The sequence below is a fragment of the Misgurnus anguillicaudatus genome, chromosome 11 (genome assembly GCF_027580225.2).
Source record: "Misgurnus anguillicaudatus chromosome 11, ASM2758022v2, whole genome shotgun sequence".
NCBI lineage: Eukaryota > Metazoa > Chordata > Actinopteri > Cypriniformes > Cobitidae > Misgurnus > Misgurnus anguillicaudatus.
In genome coordinates, this window is record NC_073347.2 from 18509392 (window position 1) to 18532907 (window position 23516).

The 23516-nt window shown below is 40.2% G+C and overlaps 1 protein-coding gene across 8 annotated transcripts in view; it reads left to right on the forward strand.

Annotated features, from left to right (window-relative positions):
• The window catches only part of usp54a (ubiquitin specific peptidase 54a), a 53277-nt gene that overhangs the window by 17863 nt on the left and 11898 nt on the right, over positions 1–23516 (forward strand). For 7 of the 8 annotated variants that reach the window (XM_055169737.2, XM_055169743.2, XM_055169745.2 and 4 more), the window contains 15 exons: positions 358–918; positions 7192–7284; positions 8772–8906; positions 10124–10237; positions 12343–12425; positions 13656–13761; positions 15469–15615; positions 16065–16214; positions 17356–17524; positions 17764–17943; positions 18693–18881; positions 19814–20351; positions 21741–21877; positions 22826–22987; positions 23196–23315. In XM_055169737.2, the coding sequence (XP_055025712.2) occupies positions 772–918; positions 7192–7284; positions 8772–8906; positions 10124–10237; positions 12343–12425; positions 13656–13761; positions 15469–15615; positions 16065–16214; positions 17356–17524; positions 17764–17943; positions 18693–18881; positions 19814–20351; positions 21741–21877; positions 22826–22987; positions 23196–23315 (2470 nt within the window). In that variant the 5' untranslated portion in view covers positions 358–771. The remainder of the gene's footprint in view (positions 1–357; positions 919–7191; positions 7285–8771; positions 8907–10123; positions 10238–12342; positions 12426–13655; positions 13762–15468; positions 15616–16064; positions 16215–17355; positions 17525–17763; positions 17944–18692; positions 18882–19813; positions 20352–21740; positions 21878–22825; positions 22988–23195; positions 23316–23516) is intronic. The other variant, XM_055169742.2, reaches the window with a different exon arrangement.

Genomic DNA, 23516 nt, shown 5'->3' on the forward strand with positions numbered 1-23516 from the left:
GTCAGGGCTTTGTTGTTTGTCTTTTGTGAAATGAGCGTATGTCCTCTTCAGGGGGTTGATACGTGTCATTTTATTGCTGGAGGTCACAGTGCCTGAATTGTTGTTGTAGTAGTCATCCTTACTGTTGGCCTTAATGTGGACGACAAATAATATAGCACAGTGAATTTGCCAAGTAACATGAACTTCTTTCATTGTGGCACTGCTTATTTGCATAAAAGCAAATGCTTCGCAACATTGTAAGGTTCGATGGACATGACCAAATCGCATTGGCGACTTTCAATGAAATTAATTTCATCAGGTCACTTTTTGTTGCAAATTGCTGTATGTGTTAATGTTTTATTTCTTTTTTCTCCACAGATTTACTGTGTTGTGAAGATTTATGCCCTGAAAACTTGCAAGAAAAAGGACGAACACTTGCTGTCAGTCTGCACACTGCTGCTTTTGTTTTTGAGTGAAGATCACCACACCTCCCAAAATCCAGAAGATGTTATTCATACAGCAGTGTGAAATTCCACAACTAAGTCCCAGAGAGTCGTAGTTAACAAGGCCAAGAGAGAGCGTTTTCTCTTCTGGCTGAGACAAGCCAACACCCGGAAATTGTATATTTTCTGATTTCAAAAATTGTGGGTTTTTCAAACAGAAGTTTGAAGTATTTAACAGGCCTGTTTTGGATGTTACACATTAATACATTTCTGCTTCGCTATGGGAAGATGAATTTAAGATCATTGTTACGGGGAGAGACAATTTAAAGCGCTACAGATTTCCTACATCATGTCATGGAAAAGAAACTACTTTGCATCTGGCAGCAGTGGGTTACAAGGGATATTTACCCCACGCACCATGACATCAATCGCCCCCAGCAAAGGACTCATCAACGAGCCGGGACAGAACAGCTGCTTTCTAAACAGCGCTCTACAGGTAGGAGCCCATGTGTTTACTCTACATTAAACACTGAAACACATGCTCATTCACTCACTTCACCATGTTACAAATGAGACACACACAGGTGCGCACAAAATATGCTTTTATCTGTTATCTCTTATTCTTTGTCCATAAGTCAGATCAGGGTTTTGAAGATCAAAGGCTTTCTTCGGCTCAATAGTTCAGACCCTGTGCGTGTATGTATGCGTGTGTGTCGGAGGAGCAGCAGGATGATGTGCTGTAAATGAAACTGTGAATAGCTTAAAATCTGTGAAAGTTAACACTCTTTCTTGTTATATTTATCCGCATAGAAACCCCAGTTTCTCCCTTCGGAGTTTCTGATCACAGAAATGCAGGGGTTATATGTGAATCCATTTAAATGTAAATGATCTAAGATTTGTTTGCAGTGCACTGTTGTGTTAATTTTGTGAGTCGCTTTGGATAAATGCATTTTCTAAATTAAGCATTATAAATGTAATTTAACAAAACCCTGGCCAGAGATGGTGTAGGTCGTAGGTGACCACAAACAACAGATTTTCTGTTGTTTAATCTTTAAGTTTTTGTGAGACTGATTTACTTGTTGTAAAATGTTGATTAGGGATGCACGATATAGCGGCCGATAACTGCTTATTTTTAATATTATCAGTTATCGGTCTGATAGCAGGATTAAGCCGATAAATGAAAGCCGATAAATTATGGATTATTTTGGTTTGTCGAACCACTTCACTTGCTAATTGCTGGCCATGTGGAGTTTTGATTTGTGCTTTCTGTGACATAGCACGAAGAAGATACGTGTTGCGGGCTTAAGAAGAGTATGCTACTCTAGCGCAAAGACAAGAAGTCCGCGGTCTGCGAGTTTTTCATTGTGAAAATAATATAAATATTTATCGGCCTATAGATATCGGTTATCGGCCACCAAATATAAAGAGTTATCGGTATCGGCCAAAAGTTCCATATCGGTGCATCCCTAATGTTGATGCTTTAGACCTGAACTTTTGTTAGTTGTATGTACTCTACTAAGTGAGCCAGTGTGGTGGGGTACTTTGTAATGCATACTCCTTCGAGAAAGTCATTGCACACACATAAGTGTCTAGTTCCACATCCTCAAAATCCTATCCTGTGTAGCATTGGGTCCCACGGGTCCTGCGGTAGTCCAATGGGAGAGCAGGTCTTTAATGTACGGGTAACGTTGCTGTTGAATGTTGAGATATACTTGGCTTGTAAGTTTTGCTTGTGTGTGCAATCGTAATTACAAACTTAACAGTCAGACTTCTTTAATGAATGACTTGTAACCTCAACAGATGCTTGCAGAATTTATGTCCTCCAATGAATAGCCGCTTAATGCAGCAACTCAAGCAACTATATGGCATCAGTAGGAATGGTGCTTTGGCCTTTAACTCATGCCTATCCACCACTGGACATATGATGTTGTGGTATTGTCTTTTGTGTAGGCTGCATTAGATTTAGTGATGAGTCAAGCACTGTCTACACTAGACCCTCAGTCAGATGCATGCTGTCCTGGATGGTAATTACCCTGCACAGTAACCTGCCATTACTTAACCTCTATTTTTGGATTACTGTATAATGAGCTATATGGAAATAAAGGGGCTTAGCTGTCTGATGATACGTTCGAAGCTATAAATTAGTGTCAGTTATGACTGGTTGGAGGGGTTGGGTGTTTGAGGGAGTGCCCGGGTTGGATTGTCTGTTTCTATGAAGCTAACAATATGGCAAGATAATGAACTCGAAACCTAGAGGCGAAAACAGTAATTTGTTTTTCTGGGAATCAAATTGTGGTTGATAAACAAGCTTTTTTTAATATGTTTCAGATGCATGTCTTTTTGATTGTGTCTCTCTCAGGCTTTTAAGACTTCTGTCAAAATGACTTCAGTTGGTTTAGATAAAGAAGTAATGTCCAATCTTAATTAAATATTCTGGTCTCAATACGAGTTAAACTCATTTGACACCAGTTTTGGCACAGTGTTGTTTATTAAAAAGAAGTCTCTTGCTTATGTAACCCAGAATTGGTTATAATTATATTAGTACCAAATTCAAGATTTGAAAATCATTACAAAATACCTTACAAGTGAGAGTGCCACGGTTTGGTTTATATGATGGTTTTGGAGCCACGGTTCGGTTTTCTTTTATGCGGACAGGGTGCATGGCATGGCACCAGCAATCAAGAACATTAGATTCACTTTTAACTTAATAGAAATAACACAAATTTAGCTTCGTAACTTTAAACAGAAACTGTCAGCCTGAGTAAACTAAAATATAATGAATTTCTCTCATGGTGACATCACTTAAACACTTTTAATGTAACACTCTTTCTTTTTAGTGTCCATCTATCTGTATTTTGGTCACTATTGGCGCTTTTCCATTGCATAGTACCCCATGGTTTGGGTCAGCTTACCTTTGGGAGATGTTCCACGGGGTGCAGTACGTCGTAGTACCCAATACTTTTTTTTAGTACCACCTCGGTCGGGGTTCCATGCGACCCAACCTGATACCGAAACGTGACGCAAAAACACTGTAGATCACTGATTGTTCTGACAGAATAGTCACTACCAGCCTCATTGCTATAATGTAAAAGATTAGCTTAATTTAAAAGGCCTCGAGTAAACCTGGTATCATCTGTGCTTTGCTGTAAGTTCCCCAAATCCCTTTTAGCAATGAAAAACGTCCACAGGTTTGAATACTATAAACATTTTTTGCAAACATCTGTTTGTGGTGGTCAATTTTATAGACTGAGAAATAAATGAATGTATGGGAATGTACAACTACGCTCTCCCTTGTATGCTGTCACAGCAGTAAGCAGCTCAAATATAAAGACATGCCTATAATCCCTCCCACTCCGAAGTGTTACTAAACTCGATGGAAAAGCTAACCAAGTCAAAGTGAGGTGAGCTGACCCGACCTGAACCAAACTGTGAGCTACTATGCAATGGTAAGGCACCATATGAATGCACGGTCGCTGTCACTGAGCATACGCAACTCGATGCATCTGCGCTGCGTGCTAGGGGCAGCAGGGGATGGGGGCATGCGGTACGCTATGAGAGCATCTTGGAACATACCGATGATGATTTATCATGTGTTTTTGACTCAGTTCAGAGTATCGTTATACCCCTACTTAAAATATGTCTGAAGTAGGCTTTGAATAATACATTTTTTGTATAGATGTGTTGTATATACATCCTTTAAATTAGCCAAATAAGCTGTGCTTAGAAGTATATGTACCCATGGCTTTCCAGAGGTGTAAATTCATGATTTTATTAAATCCTTGTAAGGAAGATCCATTCAGAAAGGGTATGAGCATGTGACCCCTATCAGCCATCTGAAACCTGTCAGATCTAATTTATCTTTGCTGGTGAATAAAAAAAGGTTTGTGGCGATGATGGATTTTTAATCTTTACACTATCCAGTTATTTGTCCTTATATACATATAATTAATGCAGGATATTAGAATTTATGCAGAAGCAGTGAATTAGAAACCTGTAGCATGCATAAACTGTATCTGCTATCTGATATCACTTAAACAGGAGATCACACCTCTATCTGTTAATAGAAGGCTCTGTAACACTGAAGGTGTGCCATATGCTTTTTGCCTAGAATGGTTCATATGATCCTTTCATTTTGCATTATATGCCTTGTAATGGAATAAGCTGGTTTTCCAGAAATGTCTCAAATCAATGCAGTTCTCAGACATTAAATAAAAACTTAAATGCAAATTATGCAATCAATAAAATCCTGATTGAAACACTAAGGGTGCAATTTAAATAAGTTAAGAGAAAGTGAACAGACTGAATTATGTCTCTTGGCCAGTTTTTGGAATTGTTACTTGTATTGTGCACAAATTAAATTTATATTTTCATCTTGTGCAAACTTTAGCATTTGCCTTTTGTGATACATTTATCATTAAGAATTCAGATTGTAATGTTTCACAAATGTAACATTAGCTAAACAGGGAAAGTACAAACCTAAACTGGCCTTGAATTTGTGATGGCAAAAATCTGCATTGTTAAGTCCTGATATGTTTTTAACATGAAATACAAATGCTGCTTTATGCTGATTACCGCACATGGTGTGAAATGATCATATTCAGTGAAGGGAAAACCACACATGACCGCACACATTGTTAAAGCGTTTAAAGGAAGTAACCCTTCTCTTTCATCTCCGTTTCAGTCAGTTACAGTAATTGTCATTTATTCAGTCTATCTCTCCGTTTCATCATCCCTGCCTCCTGTCTGCTTTCCGTCCTCTGGATCTGAAGCGTGTAATATGGTTAGTAATGGGTCGTGGTGTCCCTCTTTCCACGAGGCTGTCTCTGATTTGTCCAGTTTGAGGACTCGTGCAGCTTTGCTCGCTTTTATTGTATTAATCTTTCAAGCAGTGTTTACTGTGAGCTCCAGAGCCACTTCACAGTGGCACAGTTTATCAGTTCCAGCTTCATTAGATCTAAAAAGACCTCGTCTAAAGGCCTCCTGATCATGCTGTGATTTATTTTTATATTCATTTTAAATGGCTTCAGTCATGGCTTTGTGACTGTACCCTTACAGATCAACAGTTGGACATCCGGTCAGTGATGATGACGAGTCTGAACATTGCTTTAATGAGCAGATGTGGCCCAGGTATAAACACCTGTACCTCTGTTAAGGTCCTCGGGCTGCACCCTCTATACTGGCGCTCACATCCCATTCAGCTTTAGAAATGTAGCAGACAGTTTCAGATCTCAGCAACGAAAGGTTTACTTTGTAGACATTCTCAGGGGAAAAGTGCCTGACAGGAATTCCCAGAACGTATTAGGTGTCAAATCAGTAATGTCAAATCAATAAAAGACTGTGTGCCTGAATGTTGAGCCAAGGGTACACTACTGCATGGCCACTGGCTCACAATGTTCCTGTGCTTCTGCCAAGCTGCCGTACATACACCCAGAGACCAGACATGTTTTGATTGTTGGAAACTCCTAAAAATGACTAGATGTTATTTGATAGATTTCTTTTTATAGACTTATATGATCTAGCCAATTTCTCTTAAGCATATATATAAACAATTTTTACATTTGACATTTGATAATGGAAATTGATTTGATAGTAGTTTAAAGCAAGATATTGGTACTTGCATAATGACATAAAGTCCTCTGTTGGGATTATTACATGTTTATGCATGAAACATTTCACAGGTTTTGTGTTGTGTTTAACCAAACCAGCATTGCATTTGTTTATTCATTTCACTTATAGTACTGCTTGACACGCTAATGCTGTGAAATGTTATTTAGGGTCGAATAAACATTCAGATGTGCTGAGAGATCAATGCTGTTGAGTACTATTACGTTTTATTATTCAGAGACATAGGCAATACCCCATCTGCAGTAAAACTGCACAAGACAGATTGAAACAAACTAAAGCATTACCATTTACAAACCAGTTAGCTGTAGAAGTTCATTGACAGTTTATTGCCATTTGTAACTGATTAAGACATCTCTGAGGGTATAGTCAGACAGCAGATTCAGATGGGTTATGATAAGTGAGACTGACAGCTCTCTTAATAATTTAGCATGCAAGCGTGTAGATGTGGAGGATGAGCAGCGGGGCTATAACGGACAAAGTCATGGCAGACAGGTGGGGTCAGGTCAGCCCCCATAGCCTAATGGGCATGGCCAGATGGGACGTGTGTGTGTGTGTGTGTGCATGCATTGCGAGCTGCCCAGTTGAATGCTAGCAAGTTTTCATTTGTTTCGCTGACATTAAGCATCACACATCTCCTAGAGATGCGCACGTTCTTCAAAACGAAAACTGTTCAGTGTCTGAGTGCACATACTCAGTTTTTCCTTGTTATCCTGCTCTTTCTTCATATTTTTGGATAAAGCAGACAGGCTTATCACTTTTGACATCTTGATGGGTAAAGCATAAATGCTTCTTTCATGCGACGGGTCAAGAAAGTGGGATTTAGGTGTATGTCTTGCGTGCTTTGGAGAAAGAGTCTGTCAGGTGCGACTTGCATGAACTCAGTCTTCAGTTTTTGTGAAGTCTTCCCCTCTTGATACACGAACACTTAAGAGGGTGAAAAGTCAACTGCAGGCAGTACAGAGCAACGAGAGATTTTTGAGCTTGATGCATTTTTGATGACTAGAGCGTTTTAGACGATCTGTTGAAGAGTGTCTCATACTTCATTCAACCTTTCTTCAGCAACAGAGTTGTTATATCATGACTGTGTGCAGACACCATCCAAGATGGTTTTGCTTTAGTGTAATGTTGCACCTTGTTTTAACAGGTTCTCTGGCATCTGGATATCTTCCGCAGAAGTTTCCGGCAACTCACAACACACAAGTGCATGGAGGACTCGTGCATCTTCTGTGCTCTGAAGGTAAAGCAGCGTGACTTTTTCTTTTATTCATGACGGATAATGTCACAAAGAGTTTTATGTCCTTTACAGCTGTTGTGGTTAGATACTTTGCATTTCCATGTGAAGGCTAATGTGTATCAGAAAAGATACAGAAGCAGATTTCTGATAAACTGTTTAAATAAATCCGCATGATGGTGTTGCTCAGATACCCTTTGTATTATAACTTATACAGAACAATGTAAAAAAGCTCATATTTTTTCATTCCCCTTTTTTGTTCTTTCCTTAAAGAAAGCTGTCCACTCATTCCATGTTAAATTCCATCTAAATGCCACTGGCGCTTTCCATCAAAAGTAAATCTGAAAAATCAAAAAGCTCTCTACTAAGGCCCGTGCCAGCGCAGTAGGGGACTGGCTAACACTGGGACAGTATTTCCTTTTGCCCGCCTTCTCTCACGCATGAGTCTTGCCCTGTTTTTATTCAGTATGTCTGTTTAAGTTTTGCTCCATTATGTTTCAAAAGTCAGTGGCATAAGTAGTAAATCCTGTAATGGCTTTGTGTACTTGGATAGTTTCTTCAGTCTTGCACAGGGTTTCTACAGGTCCATGAAATCCTTGAAAGTTCCTTGAAGGCCCTGGGAAGTTTTTGAAAATATACATACATAGATACAGGTCATAGAAAGTGCTTGAATCTACTTTATGCAAGACATTTTCTGAAAAAAATCCATATTATTTCCCTGTGTAGTGTAGGATAATATTATAAAAATTCTAGACTTTTTAAGCACACGTGCTAAACTGTTCGCTTTAAATGCTTATATCTTCTGCATGCGAAGGTTGATTCATACCAAAATGCTTGTTTGCATAGTTGTGTTTGACACTTGAAAACGTTTCAGGTTACGTATGTAACTGTTGTTCCCTGAGATGGGAACGAGATGCTGCATCTCCTTTGCCATACTTCCTGCGTCCCTGTAACGCCACCTTTAGCAATATTTCAGATAGCGATATGCTTCCTAGCTCCCGCGTCACCCTGTCTTTGTCATTAAGCCTCACCATTGGTTGAATTTGATATCCACATTCAGACACATTTACCCCTGAAGGCATCCCCAAAGTGTCACCGCAGTGACGCAGCGCTAGTTCCCTCGAAAGGAAACTGTAACAATGTAAAAGGTAACACGATGTAACCTTACTCTCACTTGAAATGTGTCCCCACATTTAGTCCTTGAATTTGAGGGTATTGGACCTGGAAAGTCCTTGAAAGGTCCTTGAATTTGAAATGAACTAAGGTGTGGGAACCCTAAAAGCTTGTTTTGGAAAAAGCCTTCATTGTACAAAGTAAAGCACTCTTCTGTAGCATTTCTGTCATTTTTATAGCCGTGTGTGTGAAACTCATTTCTGTTTGTTTCCATTTTTTTAATTAGATTCATTATAGTCAGACCTTTTAAGCACAGTTTATTTTTGAAAGTCTTGTATAATGAGGTGTTGATGAGTAAGTTATTGTGTTTGTGTCTTCAGAGCATCTTTGCACAGTTCCAGTACAGCAGCGAAAAGGTTTTGCCCTCCGATGCTCTTCGCTGCGCTCTTGCCAAAACCTTCCAGGATGAGCAGCGATTCCAGCTCGGCATTATGGATGATGCGGCAGAGTGTTTTGTAAGGGTTCTTCGCACTTCTCTTTCTATATATTATTGGTGTGCCTCCCACTCTTCTCCAGCTCTTTCTATTTCCATCATCTTTATGGTATCTGTATGCCTTCACATGCCAAATGAAACTTTTCTTCAAGAAACTTGTGCTTTCTGAGATGCATGTGGCTTAAAATATTCCTGTGCATTGTTAGCTTATGCTGTCTGACATGTTTTGTTGCCTTGGGTCAATCAGGGCAAGCAGACAGAAGAAATATGTGTGATGTCTTATTTACTCTGTACCTCTATATGGCAAAATTTGTCTTTCCTTCTCCTTGTTTGTTTCATTCCTTCCCTGTCTGTCTTCCTGTCAGTTTTTATCTCTTTCTATGTTTGTTTTGGCAGGATGTTAGATTGTAGGGAATGGCCATGGACTACTCCAGTGTTTCCCAATCCTGGTCCTCGAGTACCCCTTCCAGAAAGTTATCGATGTCTCCTTATCTAACACACCTGATTTTACTCAACAGCTTGTTAGGGAGACATGTTATCCATTATGGAAGGAGAATGATTAGTTGAATCAGGTGTTTTAAATGAGGAGACATCTAAAACTATCTGGAAGGGGGTACTCGAGGACCAGGATTGGGATTGGGAAACGCTGGACTAGTCAACCAACCGAGAATTCGACTAGTTTAATTTTCCATATTTATATTTTAAGACATATGGCTTTAATTGGCATGATGGCAGTGTGCACTCTGTAAAGTTTGTTTTTTTATATTCATCCCCTGCCACTATGTGAAGTAACTAAACTCAAAGGTGAGATGTAGAATGGTGTTCCTGTTCCCTATTTCTGCTTCTTGCACTGCTGGGATAGCAACATTTGTAATATGCTGACCAGTGCATACACAAACCGAACTTTTTTTACTTAACCACAATTGGTGTCTGGCCATTATGCAAGACTGGCGACACTGGTAAATAGCAGATGCTTGGTGAGCTTTCAACATCTCCCTGCGGAAGCAAGCCGCCCCGGACCCAAAGTCTCGTGGACCTGCTATTATCCTCTGCCAAAAGAGCTGAGCACGCTGTTATTCACAGACGCAGTACACACCCACAGGACAGCAAGAATCAATTAACATGAGACCAATATGACAGGCACACTCTGTTATCTCCTGTTCATTTCTTCAGTAGGTTCACTGGGATTAGTGTTAATAATTGAGCAATAACCTGGTGTGTTCTGCTCGTCCCTAACAGGAGAACATTCTCATGAGGATCCACTTTCACATCTCTGACGAGACCAAAGAGGACATCTGTACAGCCAAACACTGCATACCACATCAGAAGTTTGCCATGACACTCTTTGAGCAGGTGAAGCCATCTTTAACTTTTGAAGATAACATAGAAAATGTACTCGCAGTGCATTTATCTTTTGTATTGTAACATATTTAGAGTGCAAAAGCAAATATTGGGTGGGTATTACACAGGAATTGATTGGATAATAAAAGTAGAGCTATGATATTAAAGGTCACGTTCTTTCTGTGTTTTAAAAGCTTTGATTGTGTTTAAAGTGCGCGAAATAACGTGTTCAAAAAACATGTGGTATTTTTCACACAATTTACTATAGAGCGGTTTTCACTGTCCTAAAACGGGCTGATGTCTTCCTTGTTCTATGAAGTCCCTCCTTCAGAAATATGTAACGAGTTCTGATTGTGTGGCTTGTTTAATGTGTTGTGATTCAACAGCAGCTTAGCTTTGCAGAGCCGTTTGAGCTGGCGACTGACGTATTCTTGTGGGCGGAGTTTAGTCAAAAACTCTTTTATTGACGTCATTAAAGCAGGAAGTAGAGTGCTGTAGTCCAAACCGGCCGTTTGCTGTAGGATTTGAAAGGGGAATTCTGTTAAAGAAAATATATCGCCTGGCAGTGAACTTTAAAGGATTAGTCAATTTTCTTAAAAAAAAAACAGATATTTATTCACCACCATGTCATCCAAACATAGACTGTAAAAAAAGATGGATGACGCGACGTCGCCTCCCACTATTGTAATGAATTGAAGCCAAAAATGTCCGACCACGGTCGCCGCCATGTTACGTAAAAACGTCAGTTTGTAGCCAAGGCATGCGCAGAAGGAATCGTCCGTGGAGCCAGAGGCGGAGCCCAAACGACGCCTCGTTTCTATAGCATTAAATTACTAGCTAAAATGAAACTTACCACAATAATGAACACTTGAATATATATCAGCGTGATAACAACTACTTGAAAAGACCAAAACCACCTTTCGGAAACTTTTATTGGAAGTGTAAATAATTTTTTTATTTAGAGCAGAGTCCCATTCGTTTCAATCGAGAGGGTGGGGTTTATGACTTGTACTGCAGACAGCCACCGGGGGGCGATCAAAGAGACAGGGGCTTCACTTTTCAAGGCTTATGAGGCACACCCGCATCCAAAATGATGATGTCTTTTTTTGTTCACAGAAATTATGTTTTTTTTTTTTTTTGAGGAAAACATCCCAGGATTTTTCTAATTTTAATGGACTTTAATGGACCCCAACATGTAACAGTTTTAATGCAGTTTAAAATTGCAGTTTCAACGGAGTTACAAAGGACTCTAAACGATCCCAAATGAGGCATAAGGGTAATTGCGACCTCATGTAATTGCGTAATGCTGTGGAAAGGTCACGTCACGTGTTTCATATATGAAACGCTCATTTGCGGACCATTTTAAACAATAAACTGACACAAAGACGTTAATTATTATCATTCAACATACAACAATGTCGGAACGGTCCTCTTTCTTCGCACTTGTAAACACTAGGGCGTAGTTTCACTACATCATCCGTGACCTCTTGACGTGATGACTTATTACGTGAGGTCGCGCTGGCGCGTCACAGGACTGGAGATAGACGATAAGTTGTGGTTTAAAGGTGCATTTTTTTGTTTCTCTTGTCAAAAATGACAGTCGTTTCGCTAGATAAGACCCTTATGCCTCTTTTGGGATCGTTTAGAGTCCTTTGGAGCTCTGTTGAAACTGCAATTTTACTGTTACGTGTTGGGGTCCATTGTAGTCCATTGGGATGAGAGGAATCCTGGAATGTTTTCCTCAAAAAACATAATTTCTTTTTGACTGAACAAAGGAAGACACCAACATTTTGGATGACATGGTGGTGAGCAAATTATCTGGATTCTTCCAAAGAAAATGGACCACTCCTTCAAGCTTAATCATTTTGCAGGTGTTATTTATGCTGTAACAGCAACATTACACACTAACTAAACTTTAAAAAATGGGATCAGGAAGAACGTGACCTTTAATAGCCTGCTCAGCCTTCATGTTTTCCTTTGTGATATTATGCACAGATGCCTCGAGGCATGTTTTCGAAAGTAAATATGAATATCATAATGTCTAGTTTCTAGTGTTTATGTAGTCCATTAATAATGACACATTCATTTAAAAGGTATAATTTTCTTTCTCATTTAAGTGTGTGTGCAGCAACTGTGGAGCCTCTTCAGACCCCTTGCCCTTCATTCAGATGGTCCACTACATCTCTACCACCTCTCTGTGGTGAGCACATCTCTACAACACATGCATTCACACACAACTACACACAAGTGAGTGTTGCAGACACACAAAACCATAAAGTCATTTTGAAAACTGACACTGAAAGGGATCATGCTGTGCGCAGAACGGGAAACACTGTGCCGTGCGCTCTTCTCCAGCTGAGCAAATGAGTTCACTGCCACATCAAACACAGTAAAATCCATGAAAACACATGATTCCCTCAATGGCCAATAGCACATGGCAACAGCCAGCACAAATGTTACCGTGAGTCTCCTGGACACCAGTGCCACTGCTCTGGTTGATGAGCTGTCAGTTTCAGAGCAGAGCAGCTCACCCAGAATCCCTGCAGTCAAACTTCGTCAACATCTGCTTTTAGACCTGCGCAGTTGCAGACGCCCTCTCAATTGCTTTATCTTAGGCTGAATGCACGGGGCTGTGAACAAACACTAGTAGGAACAACAGCAATGAAAGAGCTTCATGAATATTCCTGCATGTGGCTTAGTGATTACGTAGGCATTTTATGATAATAGCTGACATTGCAGTATCGTTTTATTTCTGTCAAGGCCGTTGACTCCATATGTCACTGCACATGAGGGCTGCCATTGTCCCATGGCAAATATTAAAATAGCTGTTTTTATGGATTCAACATCTGCACTCAAATTAAAGAAGAGTGCATATGTATAGTAAAGCAGTAAGCAATGAGAGGCTGCGAGCTACTGTGATTTTACCATGGGGTATTCGTAAGCACGATTCAAAGTGGAAGAAAAATCATTTATAAAATATGAATGTGATGAGATTCCATTGTTCAATAAAAAGCTCAAATAGTAAAAACTTGAAATTTGAATGACGGTCCATAAAAGTTATTATGTTAAATATGTGCTGTTTCTTTGAGGCAGTGTAAGGCACACATACACATGAGAGTACATCTAGGTGACATTGTGACATTGGCATGGCTGAGAGCTGGCTGTGATGTGATGTTGCCCTGAGCGGTGTTGTTGTGTCTTTGAGGTACAATGCTCTCTGTTGCAAAAATGAGATCAAGACGACCTCAGAAACAAGATAAATACACCGACTACAAACGAACAGCTCTATCACATCACGTTATTATAGCAAATTTGCGTTTTTAAATCAGAACCGATAAACAAACACCCTCAATTTCAGTTATAAACAAAGTCTCTGAGAGTTGATGGTTAACCTTATGTTGACTTTATGTGTGTGTTCATCACGCTTCAGTAACCAGGCAGTCCGGATGCTGGAATGCCGGGAGAAACCCACCCCTGACATGTTCGGAGAACTGCTGAGAAACGCCAGCACCGTGGGAGACCTGCGCAACTGCCCGGTTAGCATTGCCACACACTTTCCTTCATCCAATCATGTGCTAATTAGGCATAATAAAGCCTGTTGACTGTGTGTGTGTGTGAGTGCATGCGTGTATTGATGTAGCTGTGGTGTTTGTCTGGGTTTGAATGGGGATGTGGCCATTGAGTAATCACTGGGTCAAAACAGGATGCAATCAGTGGAATGTAAATTTATCTCATGGCCCTGAGGACAACAGACATTTTGCACAAAAGCACACATTTGTTTTCATGTCAAATTAGGGCATTGCCTTGGATAACAGACAACAACTTATACAAAGTTAGGTGGTAGGGGAGAGCGGAGCACACCTAACGCTTTTTGGTTTTGGGTCAATCATTCAAAAAATATTTGAGTTTGATTAATTATATTTTTACACAAGCAGCACACATCTCTGCTACAAATGAACATTTGATGTTTGTTTCTAGTACCATTCTTGGACAATTACACCAAACGTGACAGAAGTGCAAACGTTACAACTTACCCCATAGCTGGGTTTAATTGTAACAGGCAGGGGGTTGGTTGTAACACTTGCTAAAAATTAAGTTAGCAGGCAAATATTTCAATACTATTTTGTCTATATACTTGAAGTGGATATTGTTTATATATCTGTCTATAATAGACGGGTATCCAAACTGTATTCATTCATCCAGCACTTTTCTAACAATAGTTCAATTAAAAATGGATACAAATGTCTAAATATGTGAGAAAAAGAAGCGCAATTATGACAAAACATATTTTTATATGTGACCCAGTCTGTAATAACCATACTACAGTTTCAAAATCAAATTTTGAGATAATCAAAGTCTGATTTTAGCCATTCATTTCATTATGATTTCAATCTTTGACGTGACTTTATCCAATCAATATTAAAGATATGAATAAAAATAAATTTGACACGCAATTTTTGATAAGACAGGCACATTTATTTTGTTGGCAGGGCAGCCAGCAATCATTCATTTGTGTGTAGCCTATTTAAAACAACGGCAAGAATTATGCTAACGTTAGTGGTTTGCATATTGTAAGTGCTGAGGGGTTAGTTGTAACACAGCGTTACAATTAACCCCGCTGGGTCAAAATATTTTCAAGCCCACCAAAAAAGAGCTGCAGACATATTTAAAAACAATGCTATGTTTTAGTAAACAAGAACCTGATTAATATGACATAGCATTGGATTTGATATCTTTCTTACACACCCAACTTAGAAACCGAAAAAAACATATGATAAAACAATTTACTTACATGCCACCAAAACACTCGTTCATCAATAACTCTCTGGAAAAACATTATACATTTACAATAATTTGCGGGAAATTGTCTTTTGGCAGCGTGAAAAAAATATCGGTAAACCAAAATGCTCAACCTTGTGCAACAATCTAAACAGTCCGTGTTACAACTAACCCCACATTAGTTTTTTTATGAATGACATGCTTTTGACAGGACTTTATTTGCTGGAGACCGGGCACTTAAACTTTGTCTTCTTGACTTTTAAGAGTTCTGATGCCACTTTTCAGATTGTGTTGTTCATAATTAAACAAACACATACATGTAGTGTCAGTCTGCATATGCATTTAACTTTTCATACTTGATAATGGATATATGTTAGAGGTATAGCATGAAGAATGCAAATTTATTTTTGTAAATGTTTTTCCATTAAGTACCAGTATGAGGAAAAACCTTTTCTCATCTACAGGGTAACTGTGGAGAGAAGCTCCGTATTCGACGTGTACTGATGAATTCCCCTGAAATCATCACCATTGGCCTGGTGTGGGACTCTGATCACTCTGACCTGGCTGAAGACGTCATCCATAGCTTGGGCACCGTTCTGCGACTCGGAGATGTAAGGCAGACTCGGTGCTATTAATATAAATAAATGGGTGGATAGATGAAGCCTTTTGTTTGTAAGGTGCCCTGTTTTGTCGATAAGGGCCTAAACTTATTGAGTGGGACACCTTGGCAAAGATGAACAGACAGTTTGAGGGACAGATCTGCATGAACAGGAGCACTTAACTGTTAGTTACTGCAATTCTGTGACTGACATCACTAAACAGTCCATGTTTTGATACGGTTTAGGGTCATTAGCAGGGAGTCAACCTTGTTGAGTCTAGAAATATGACTCGCATGCTTAGCAGGAACAGTATGTCACTGAGGTCAGCCTTGCTTGCATATTGATACTTATGGGTGTCATAAGTTCACATGGGTCTCGACCTCACCATTTTGTAAGGAAATGCTAGCTGTTATTTTTTAAATATGCGTTTATGTGATTTCTCCACTTTTATTTTACTGTAGCTGTTTTACCGAGTGACGGAGGAGAAGGCAAAACAGGCGGAGCTCTACCTGGTTGGTGTGGTCTGTTACTATGGCAAACACTACTCCACTTTCTTCTTTCAGACCAAAATTCGCAAGTGGATTTACTTTGATGATGCTCATGTAAAAGAGGTAACTGTCCTATCCAGTACATTCTGTTACCAATACATTTTAAAGACGTAAACAGACGTCAGCGACAAAGCTTTTAGCTTATCAATTCACCGGGGTCATATGTGGGATTGTATTTATACATTCCCTGTGCTAATATTCCTTGCTTGTTCTGTCCACAGGGTGTTTGTGTTAAATCATTAAATGGGATAGACTGATGTGTTAGCTATTTAATAAGCACTTCCCCACAGGCTCCCCGCATGTGGTGGGTGTGTTTGCTTAACTAGTGCTTGGATGCTGTTTTACATCATTTGACAGCTTGTTGACTCACCACTCAGGAGTGTGTGTTTGTGTGTGCAGGTATATAAACATGTACACATGCCATTAGCACATACCACATTGATAGTCATCGGCGTGCGGTTTGTATGATGTCACGTGATTGCATATAGACAAGAAGGGCACAGCAATCAAAACAGGTTAAAGTCAATAAGTACTTTTATGTATACACAATATCAGTTTAAAGGGCATTGTAAACTGTGTGTATATCAACTATGTGTAATAGATGTTATCTGTTTATTACAATTGTGTTGTGTGTTTCTTTGGGCTGTGTGCTGTTCTTTGCTATTATGCTGTAGGTCTAAACTCGGACTGTAAATCCTGGACAGTTGCATACAAAGCAGCTTGTTCTGTGTGTCTGGCAAGCCTATGCTGACCTGCACATGAGCTCTCACAAAAGCCTACTAAAAACAAGGATATCCCACTATTGTTAACAACCCCAGCTGGACAGCGACAGGGCGTGGTTTACAGAGAGACATAGCACAAACGCCATGATAGCACACTGCTAACAAACACACACGCACTAAAGCTCACATTTAAAGTTTTGCGCATGCTTGTCAGTTACTGCCGCCCGTTTCGACATCCTGTGTGTGCTTATGGACGGTGTGTAGAGAAGTCATCCATTTGGGAATTCGGGTAAGATCGGTCGGAAAAGTGTCGAACTTGGGTTTTAGTCTCGGCTTGCTATTTAAGGTCTCCAACTAGTATCTAGAACATTTTTACCTTATTTAACTTTGTGTAGTAGTAACTTTTAGTAAGAATTCTGTCAGATGTAGTTAAGCTTTATTATAGAAAAATGTAATACAATTTGTGTTTCTCTCTCTCACAGATTGGCCCCAAGTGGAAGGATGTGGTCTCCCGGTGTATAAAAGGCCATTACCAGCCGCTACTTCTGCTCTATGCTGACCCCCGGGGGACGCCGGTGTCGGCTCAGGACCTGGCTTCACGCCTAGATCTACACCACTACACTAAAGCATACTACGACAGTGAGGATTCAGGTACTTATTCAAGCAAATAGCTAGTTTACTTATGACACATCTTGTGTGTGCATTGAAAAAGCAGTTGTTGCTAATCAAGTATATTAAAAGAGTGGATGACATTGTGGCCAGTAAGCAACCACCTAGCAATGTCATGGCAAGCACAATTTTGCATAGACCAGGAAATGTAAATGTATTACAATACAGTTTCTTCAGTGTTTGGCGTCTGTAATATGCATTGCATGTTTTTGCTTTGTCAGGCCGTGAGCCTTCCATTTCCAGTGACACGCGGACAGATTCCTCCACTGACAGCTACAGCTATAAACCTTCTCACTCTCATCACGAGTCTATGGCTTCACACTTCTCCTCTGACTCCCAAGGAACCGTCATCTGTAACCCTGACAACGACTCTGCCTCACACAGCAGCCTTGAAACCACAGGTATACCAGCCACACTAAAATATATACACAGGTTTATGCCCTAGAATAGGTAATGTGGCTTATGGAGAGATACTAAGGCCCTGTTTACACGAGAACGCTTGAGGGTGAAAATGTAAATATATTTTATCGGATGTGCCTTTCGTTTACACAGCGGCAGCGTCTTTGGGGCTTAAAAATGCAAAAAAAGTGAAATCACCCTCCAGAGTGGAAATCTTAAAAACGCTCTATCGTCGCATTTCCTTCTAAAGGGTAAAAACACAAAGTCTGCTCACGGTGGCTCTCGTCGCATACGCGTTTACGTCACAGGCATGCGCCAGTTTCGGAAAATAACAACAAACGTGGGATTATTCTTTCCAGCAGTTGTACGAAATATTCACAGCTAGTATTTCAGATCTGAGAAGGCGCATTAATTACCTCTATCGAATTGTTGATGCACCAATTCGTCTGAGGCAAACCAGATGGCTTTGGACGAGACCTGGGAGAACAAGGAAGAAGGTTGTACGCAGGTGCGTGGACTTGATGTTGTTGTGTGTCAGTGCTTCACATTGCCACCTAGCCGCCTGGAGTGCATACTACATCAAATATCACACACTTTTGCCTCACCATATATAAGCGCAGATTTCCCCCCCCAAAATGCTTGTATAAACCCAGAATAAAAAGTGATAATGCAACGCCACTTTTGCGTTTTCTCTTTGGATCATTTCCAGGTAAACGTAGCCTAATTAATTTCTTTTTACTTTTTTGTAAAGGTCCTTCATCCGACAACGATCCAGTTCAACGCCACACCCTCCGAAAAGACGGGCTCCTGGACAGGAAAGGAGGGATCTTGGACAGAAAACGCAGTGCCAGCAGGCCGCGGAAATTTGAGGCCCGTAGTGATTTAAGAAGTCGATCCTCTAAGACAGATGAGGTGTTGTCTGCTGGCTACCACAGTGAAGGTATTCAATTAAACTTTAAAGCTGTGCTAAGCTGCTAAACTTTCATTTATTAAGCCTGTTGCAATGCATTCTGGGATTTCTGATGAAGGCCTTAAAGGACAAGTTCAGTAGTTTACACTTAAAGCCCTGTTTTCAGATTGTTTATGATGAAATATAACGGCGATAATCCGCCTTTGCCAATTGCAAGAATAAAAACAAGGTTTCCGGCGCGGAGTAATACCGTACCTCACAGCACATCTAATACAAATCAATGGAGTTGTACAAAAACTATGATAAAACCTGTTGGAATGCGTCTTTTGCAGCGATTTTTGTGTGAGCATATCAGTGAACACCCCTGACCACTCGATGAGTTTCACGTCTTTGTAAATTAAAGTTTAATGCATTTTAGGAAGGATTGTTCCTGTGCAGCTATAGAGCCATTATAGAGGTGGGAGGTGATACAAGAAACAGCCGAAAATTCTCGGGCCAGCATCATATGTCCAAATTTCAGTCAAAACCGTTCTATTTCATCATAAACATCTGAAACATCTGAAAACAGGGCTTTAAGTGTAAAATACCAAACTTGTCCTTAAATGGTGGCTGAAACGTCACTAATTTTTAACTAATAAAAGTAAAAAAATTGTTAGAATTTTTGGTTGCACCTCCTCTACTTTGATGGTTAAGCATCTCTTTTGAGAATATTTTTGTCAGGTATATTTTATTTTTTCCTATGAATGCTTCAGATTTTCCCTTCATAGGCAGCTCACTTTGAGCAGTTGTGTTATTTTAATAAAACATATGTTTTATATATATTTCTATGTAATTGTGATTTAATAATTGATGCCCTATCAAATCATTACAGTACAGTAAGATAATGTGCTTTTAGGTTATGTAAATATAACTTTCCCCATTCTCTTTTTTTATGATTCTCTCTCTCCCTCTCTCCTTTGCAGGCGAGACTTTAAAAGAACAGCAGGTTCCTCGTTCCCTACCTAAGCCTAGCTCCAGTCGACTCCGAGACTTTAAGGAGACCATGAGCAACATTATCCATAACCGGCCACTTTCTGCATCATCTTCGAGCTCCGTGGGCCCGCCTGACTCCACCGCCAAGCGCCCGGACTGGGAGGCAGACAGCACCAGCAGCGAGTCCAAGTCCAGCTCGTCAGGCGGACGCTACCGGCCGCCCTGGAAACCTCGTCGTGAGACCCTGAATATTGACAGCATCTTCAGTAGAGAAAGGCGAAAACAGTCTGGGTACACTCCTCTGGGAGCTCTGCTGTCTGAAGACAGTGACCCTCAGGGGGAGTTGTCCGACTCCGTGGAGCAGACCACTTTTCGAAGCCTGCCAGGACCCCTAAGAAGAGCGTCAGAGCAACCTCCACGGCTCATCCAGAGGATGGAGAGCGGCTATGAGAGCAGTGAGAGGAACAGCAACAGCCCTGTCAGTCTCGACATACCTGTCAGTGAGGGGACCAGTAATGGCACACACAGGTATTTGTTGTATAATTACTGTAATGCACAGATTTAAGTGGTTAGAATTGCTTTAAATAAAGCACCTTGATGTTTAATAAAATTAACTGTTTGCATACCTAAATTATCAGAACAAACAGTTCTTCAACATTTTGATATACTTTATTGTCCAAAAAGTATGCAACTGTAACCATATTAGCAGTGTTGTGGGTAACGCATTAAGACGATTTATAGTCATGCGTAAGTTCTACGCCGTAGCTACGCCGTAGGTTATCCGTAGCCTGTGTGTAGCTCTGTGTAGCCTGACGTGCACCTTGAAAAAATTTTAACAGCGCGTCAGATCTACGGGGAACGCAAGCGCTGTGATTGGTCCACCTAAACTCCTCCCGTCACGTAAAAAAACTGTGTCATAGATATTTCCGTTTGCGACGGTGAAAACAAAGATGAGCCAAGTTGATGAGTGATTTAACTCAAACTGCAACAAAAGTCGCTGTTTATTTACTTCCGTCATTGCTGGTCTTACTTGTTCTCATACACAACAAGTTGCTGTTTCTTCTTCGTTTTTGGGTTAACTTGCCAAGCTTCTTCTTCATTGACGCTCGCGCTGCTACAGTGGTTACACGCGTGGATACTCCCTACCAGCGGTCTGCGCGTGTTTGCACGTCGACGCTGACGACGACGCAAAAGTATAAATGAAAACCAACGCGGAACATATGCACAAAATTATAACAAGCCCTTTACAAGTAACGCGCATTACGTAATAATATTAGTTTTCTGAAGTATCGAGTAAAGTAACGCATTACTTTATAAATGTACACATTAATATTTGAGTTATTTTTTTAAAAAGTAATGCGAGTTACTTTTCAGTTTAATTAATTAAATTTAAAAATAAAATAATGTACTGAATTAAACTGAACATATTAACGTAGAATTACGCACTATTTGGGCCTGAGCAGGAACAGTTTGAGTCAAAAAACGGAGATGGCAGGCCAGAGCTTGACATTTTTGCGATCATTAAAAACACCTGCAAGGCCTGAAGAGATCAAGCCTCAGCCAAGTAAGAAAAAGTAACGCGAAAGTAACTTAAAAGTAACGTAAGCATTACTTTTCATGAAAAGTAACTAAGTAATAAAGTTACTTTTTTGGGGAGTAACTTAATATTGTAATGCATTACTTTTAAAAGTAACTTTCCCCAACACTGCATATTAGTATGTCACGTTTAATCACAACGTTATCAACATAGGCTCATCCAATCAGAATTTAGATTCAGAACTATTTATTTTGTAAGGCAGTTTTAAAGCTACAAATATTGTTTTTACGTTGAATGTGTTTGCTGATTGTTTTTAGTAAAGTATAAATCTGAACTGGCCAAGGCAAAAGAAAAAATCTTGTGATATTTCTGTTTTTCAGCTTACGAGATGCAGGGTTGAAAAAGCCTCCAGCTGATACGAACCCATCGTGGAAGACTGTCACCAAATCCAAGAGCAGCAGCTCCCTATTGCAGGATGTCAAAGCGTCAGTCAAGGGCAGTAGTCACATGAGTTTAGGTGTGTACAGTATGACCATGTGTTTATACTCATCATTTAGCTATTATGGGGGTGTGTTTTTTCCTTACCTAATAGTGTGAGTCATTATTTCCAAATGTGTAAACGTAAGTGTGGAGTTTTCAGTGTATGGACATAATGTAATGAGCAAGCAGAATTGGGTGTTATTTAGCAGAATTCGTGATCATCCTGGTACATCCTGTTCCTTTTCTTAGCAATGTTATCTCTGTGTACCTGCTACTGAGGAACATGAGATTGCCATACAGAACTGTCATCTGCTCTACCTATTTGTGTTTCTTTGTGTGACTCAATACATGTTTGATCACGGCACCATCTAACATTTGATCAAATTAATTTTGTACGTATAGAAATTGTATCTCTGGCTGTATTTACACTGCAAGACTTGACATAGTAATTTGATAGTTTGACTGTATGCCTGTAGGAAGTGGGCACACTTCCTAGGGAACATGGAAAACTGATCAAGTGTAACTTGAATGCACTGCAAGTGTTTTTAGCATTTATACAGGAGTGATGCTTGTTGGCTGATGTCAACTGTCCTGTAGGAAACACTGCTCTGTGCATAAATGCATAAATGACTAAAGGGTCAACTAAAACCTTTGTAACAGCATTTAGATAATTCAGTTCATGACTACTTTTGCATGTATACAATTGATCAAATATTGAAATAATTATGCACCAGATCTCAGTTGGATGTGAGTGGTTAGATTTAGATCATAAGACCAGATATGAGAAGTAATTAAAGAAATGCCTAAAGCTTAAAATCAGATCACGTAAGTCATGTTTCTTGCTTTTTACCTGCATGCAAGAAGATGCAATCTGTGTACCAGTTGTTAGTGAAAACTGGTTGACAGTGTAAACGTAGACTTATCTTATTATAATCATATCACAGATTGTTTTCCTGATAACTTCATGTTTATGTTTGCGCCGCAGCGGGTGGGGGCCGCAGTGAACTCGATGAGCTGCAGGAAGAAGTCGCTCGCAGGGCAAGGGAGCAAGAGATGCAGAGACTAAAGGAAAAGGAGAAAGAGGCGGCCATGGGCTTCAATCCCAGACCCAGCAAGTTCATGGATCTGGACGAGCTCCAGAGCCAAGGTAAGGCCTGCGTTTGTAGCTGTGTAATGTTGTGTTATGGCCCGCAAGGGAACAGGGTGTGCCTCTGTCTCTGAATTTCTTGGGTTTCTTCTGTGGCTTAACCTTTGGGGCTTGGTACTGCAAGAATGTCTGTGAGTTGCATGTGGAAACGCAGGTGTGCTGGTATCTGTGCTGAAAAGTGCTGCGCTGTGCTATCTGTCATCTGCAGGGAAAGGGGAAGGCTTTGAGAGGTGTGTGTTGGAGGCAGAGTCTCTATTAGATCAGTCTCTGAGACTGGAGCAGGCGGGAGAGGTGGCTACCGCTCTGTCTGTGGTTAATGAAGCTATGTGTAAGTAATTCTGCCCTCAACCTGCTGCCTGCTATCACTGATACCACTTGTGTGTTTGTATGTGTGTTTATGCTTGAATATGTCTAAGACCAGATCTCTCTGTGTGTGTAGAGAGACTCTGATGCAGTATGTACATTCCAGATCACGCATTTATCATATATTTATGTTTGTATTCAGATGTGATTTAACAGTCAACAAGTC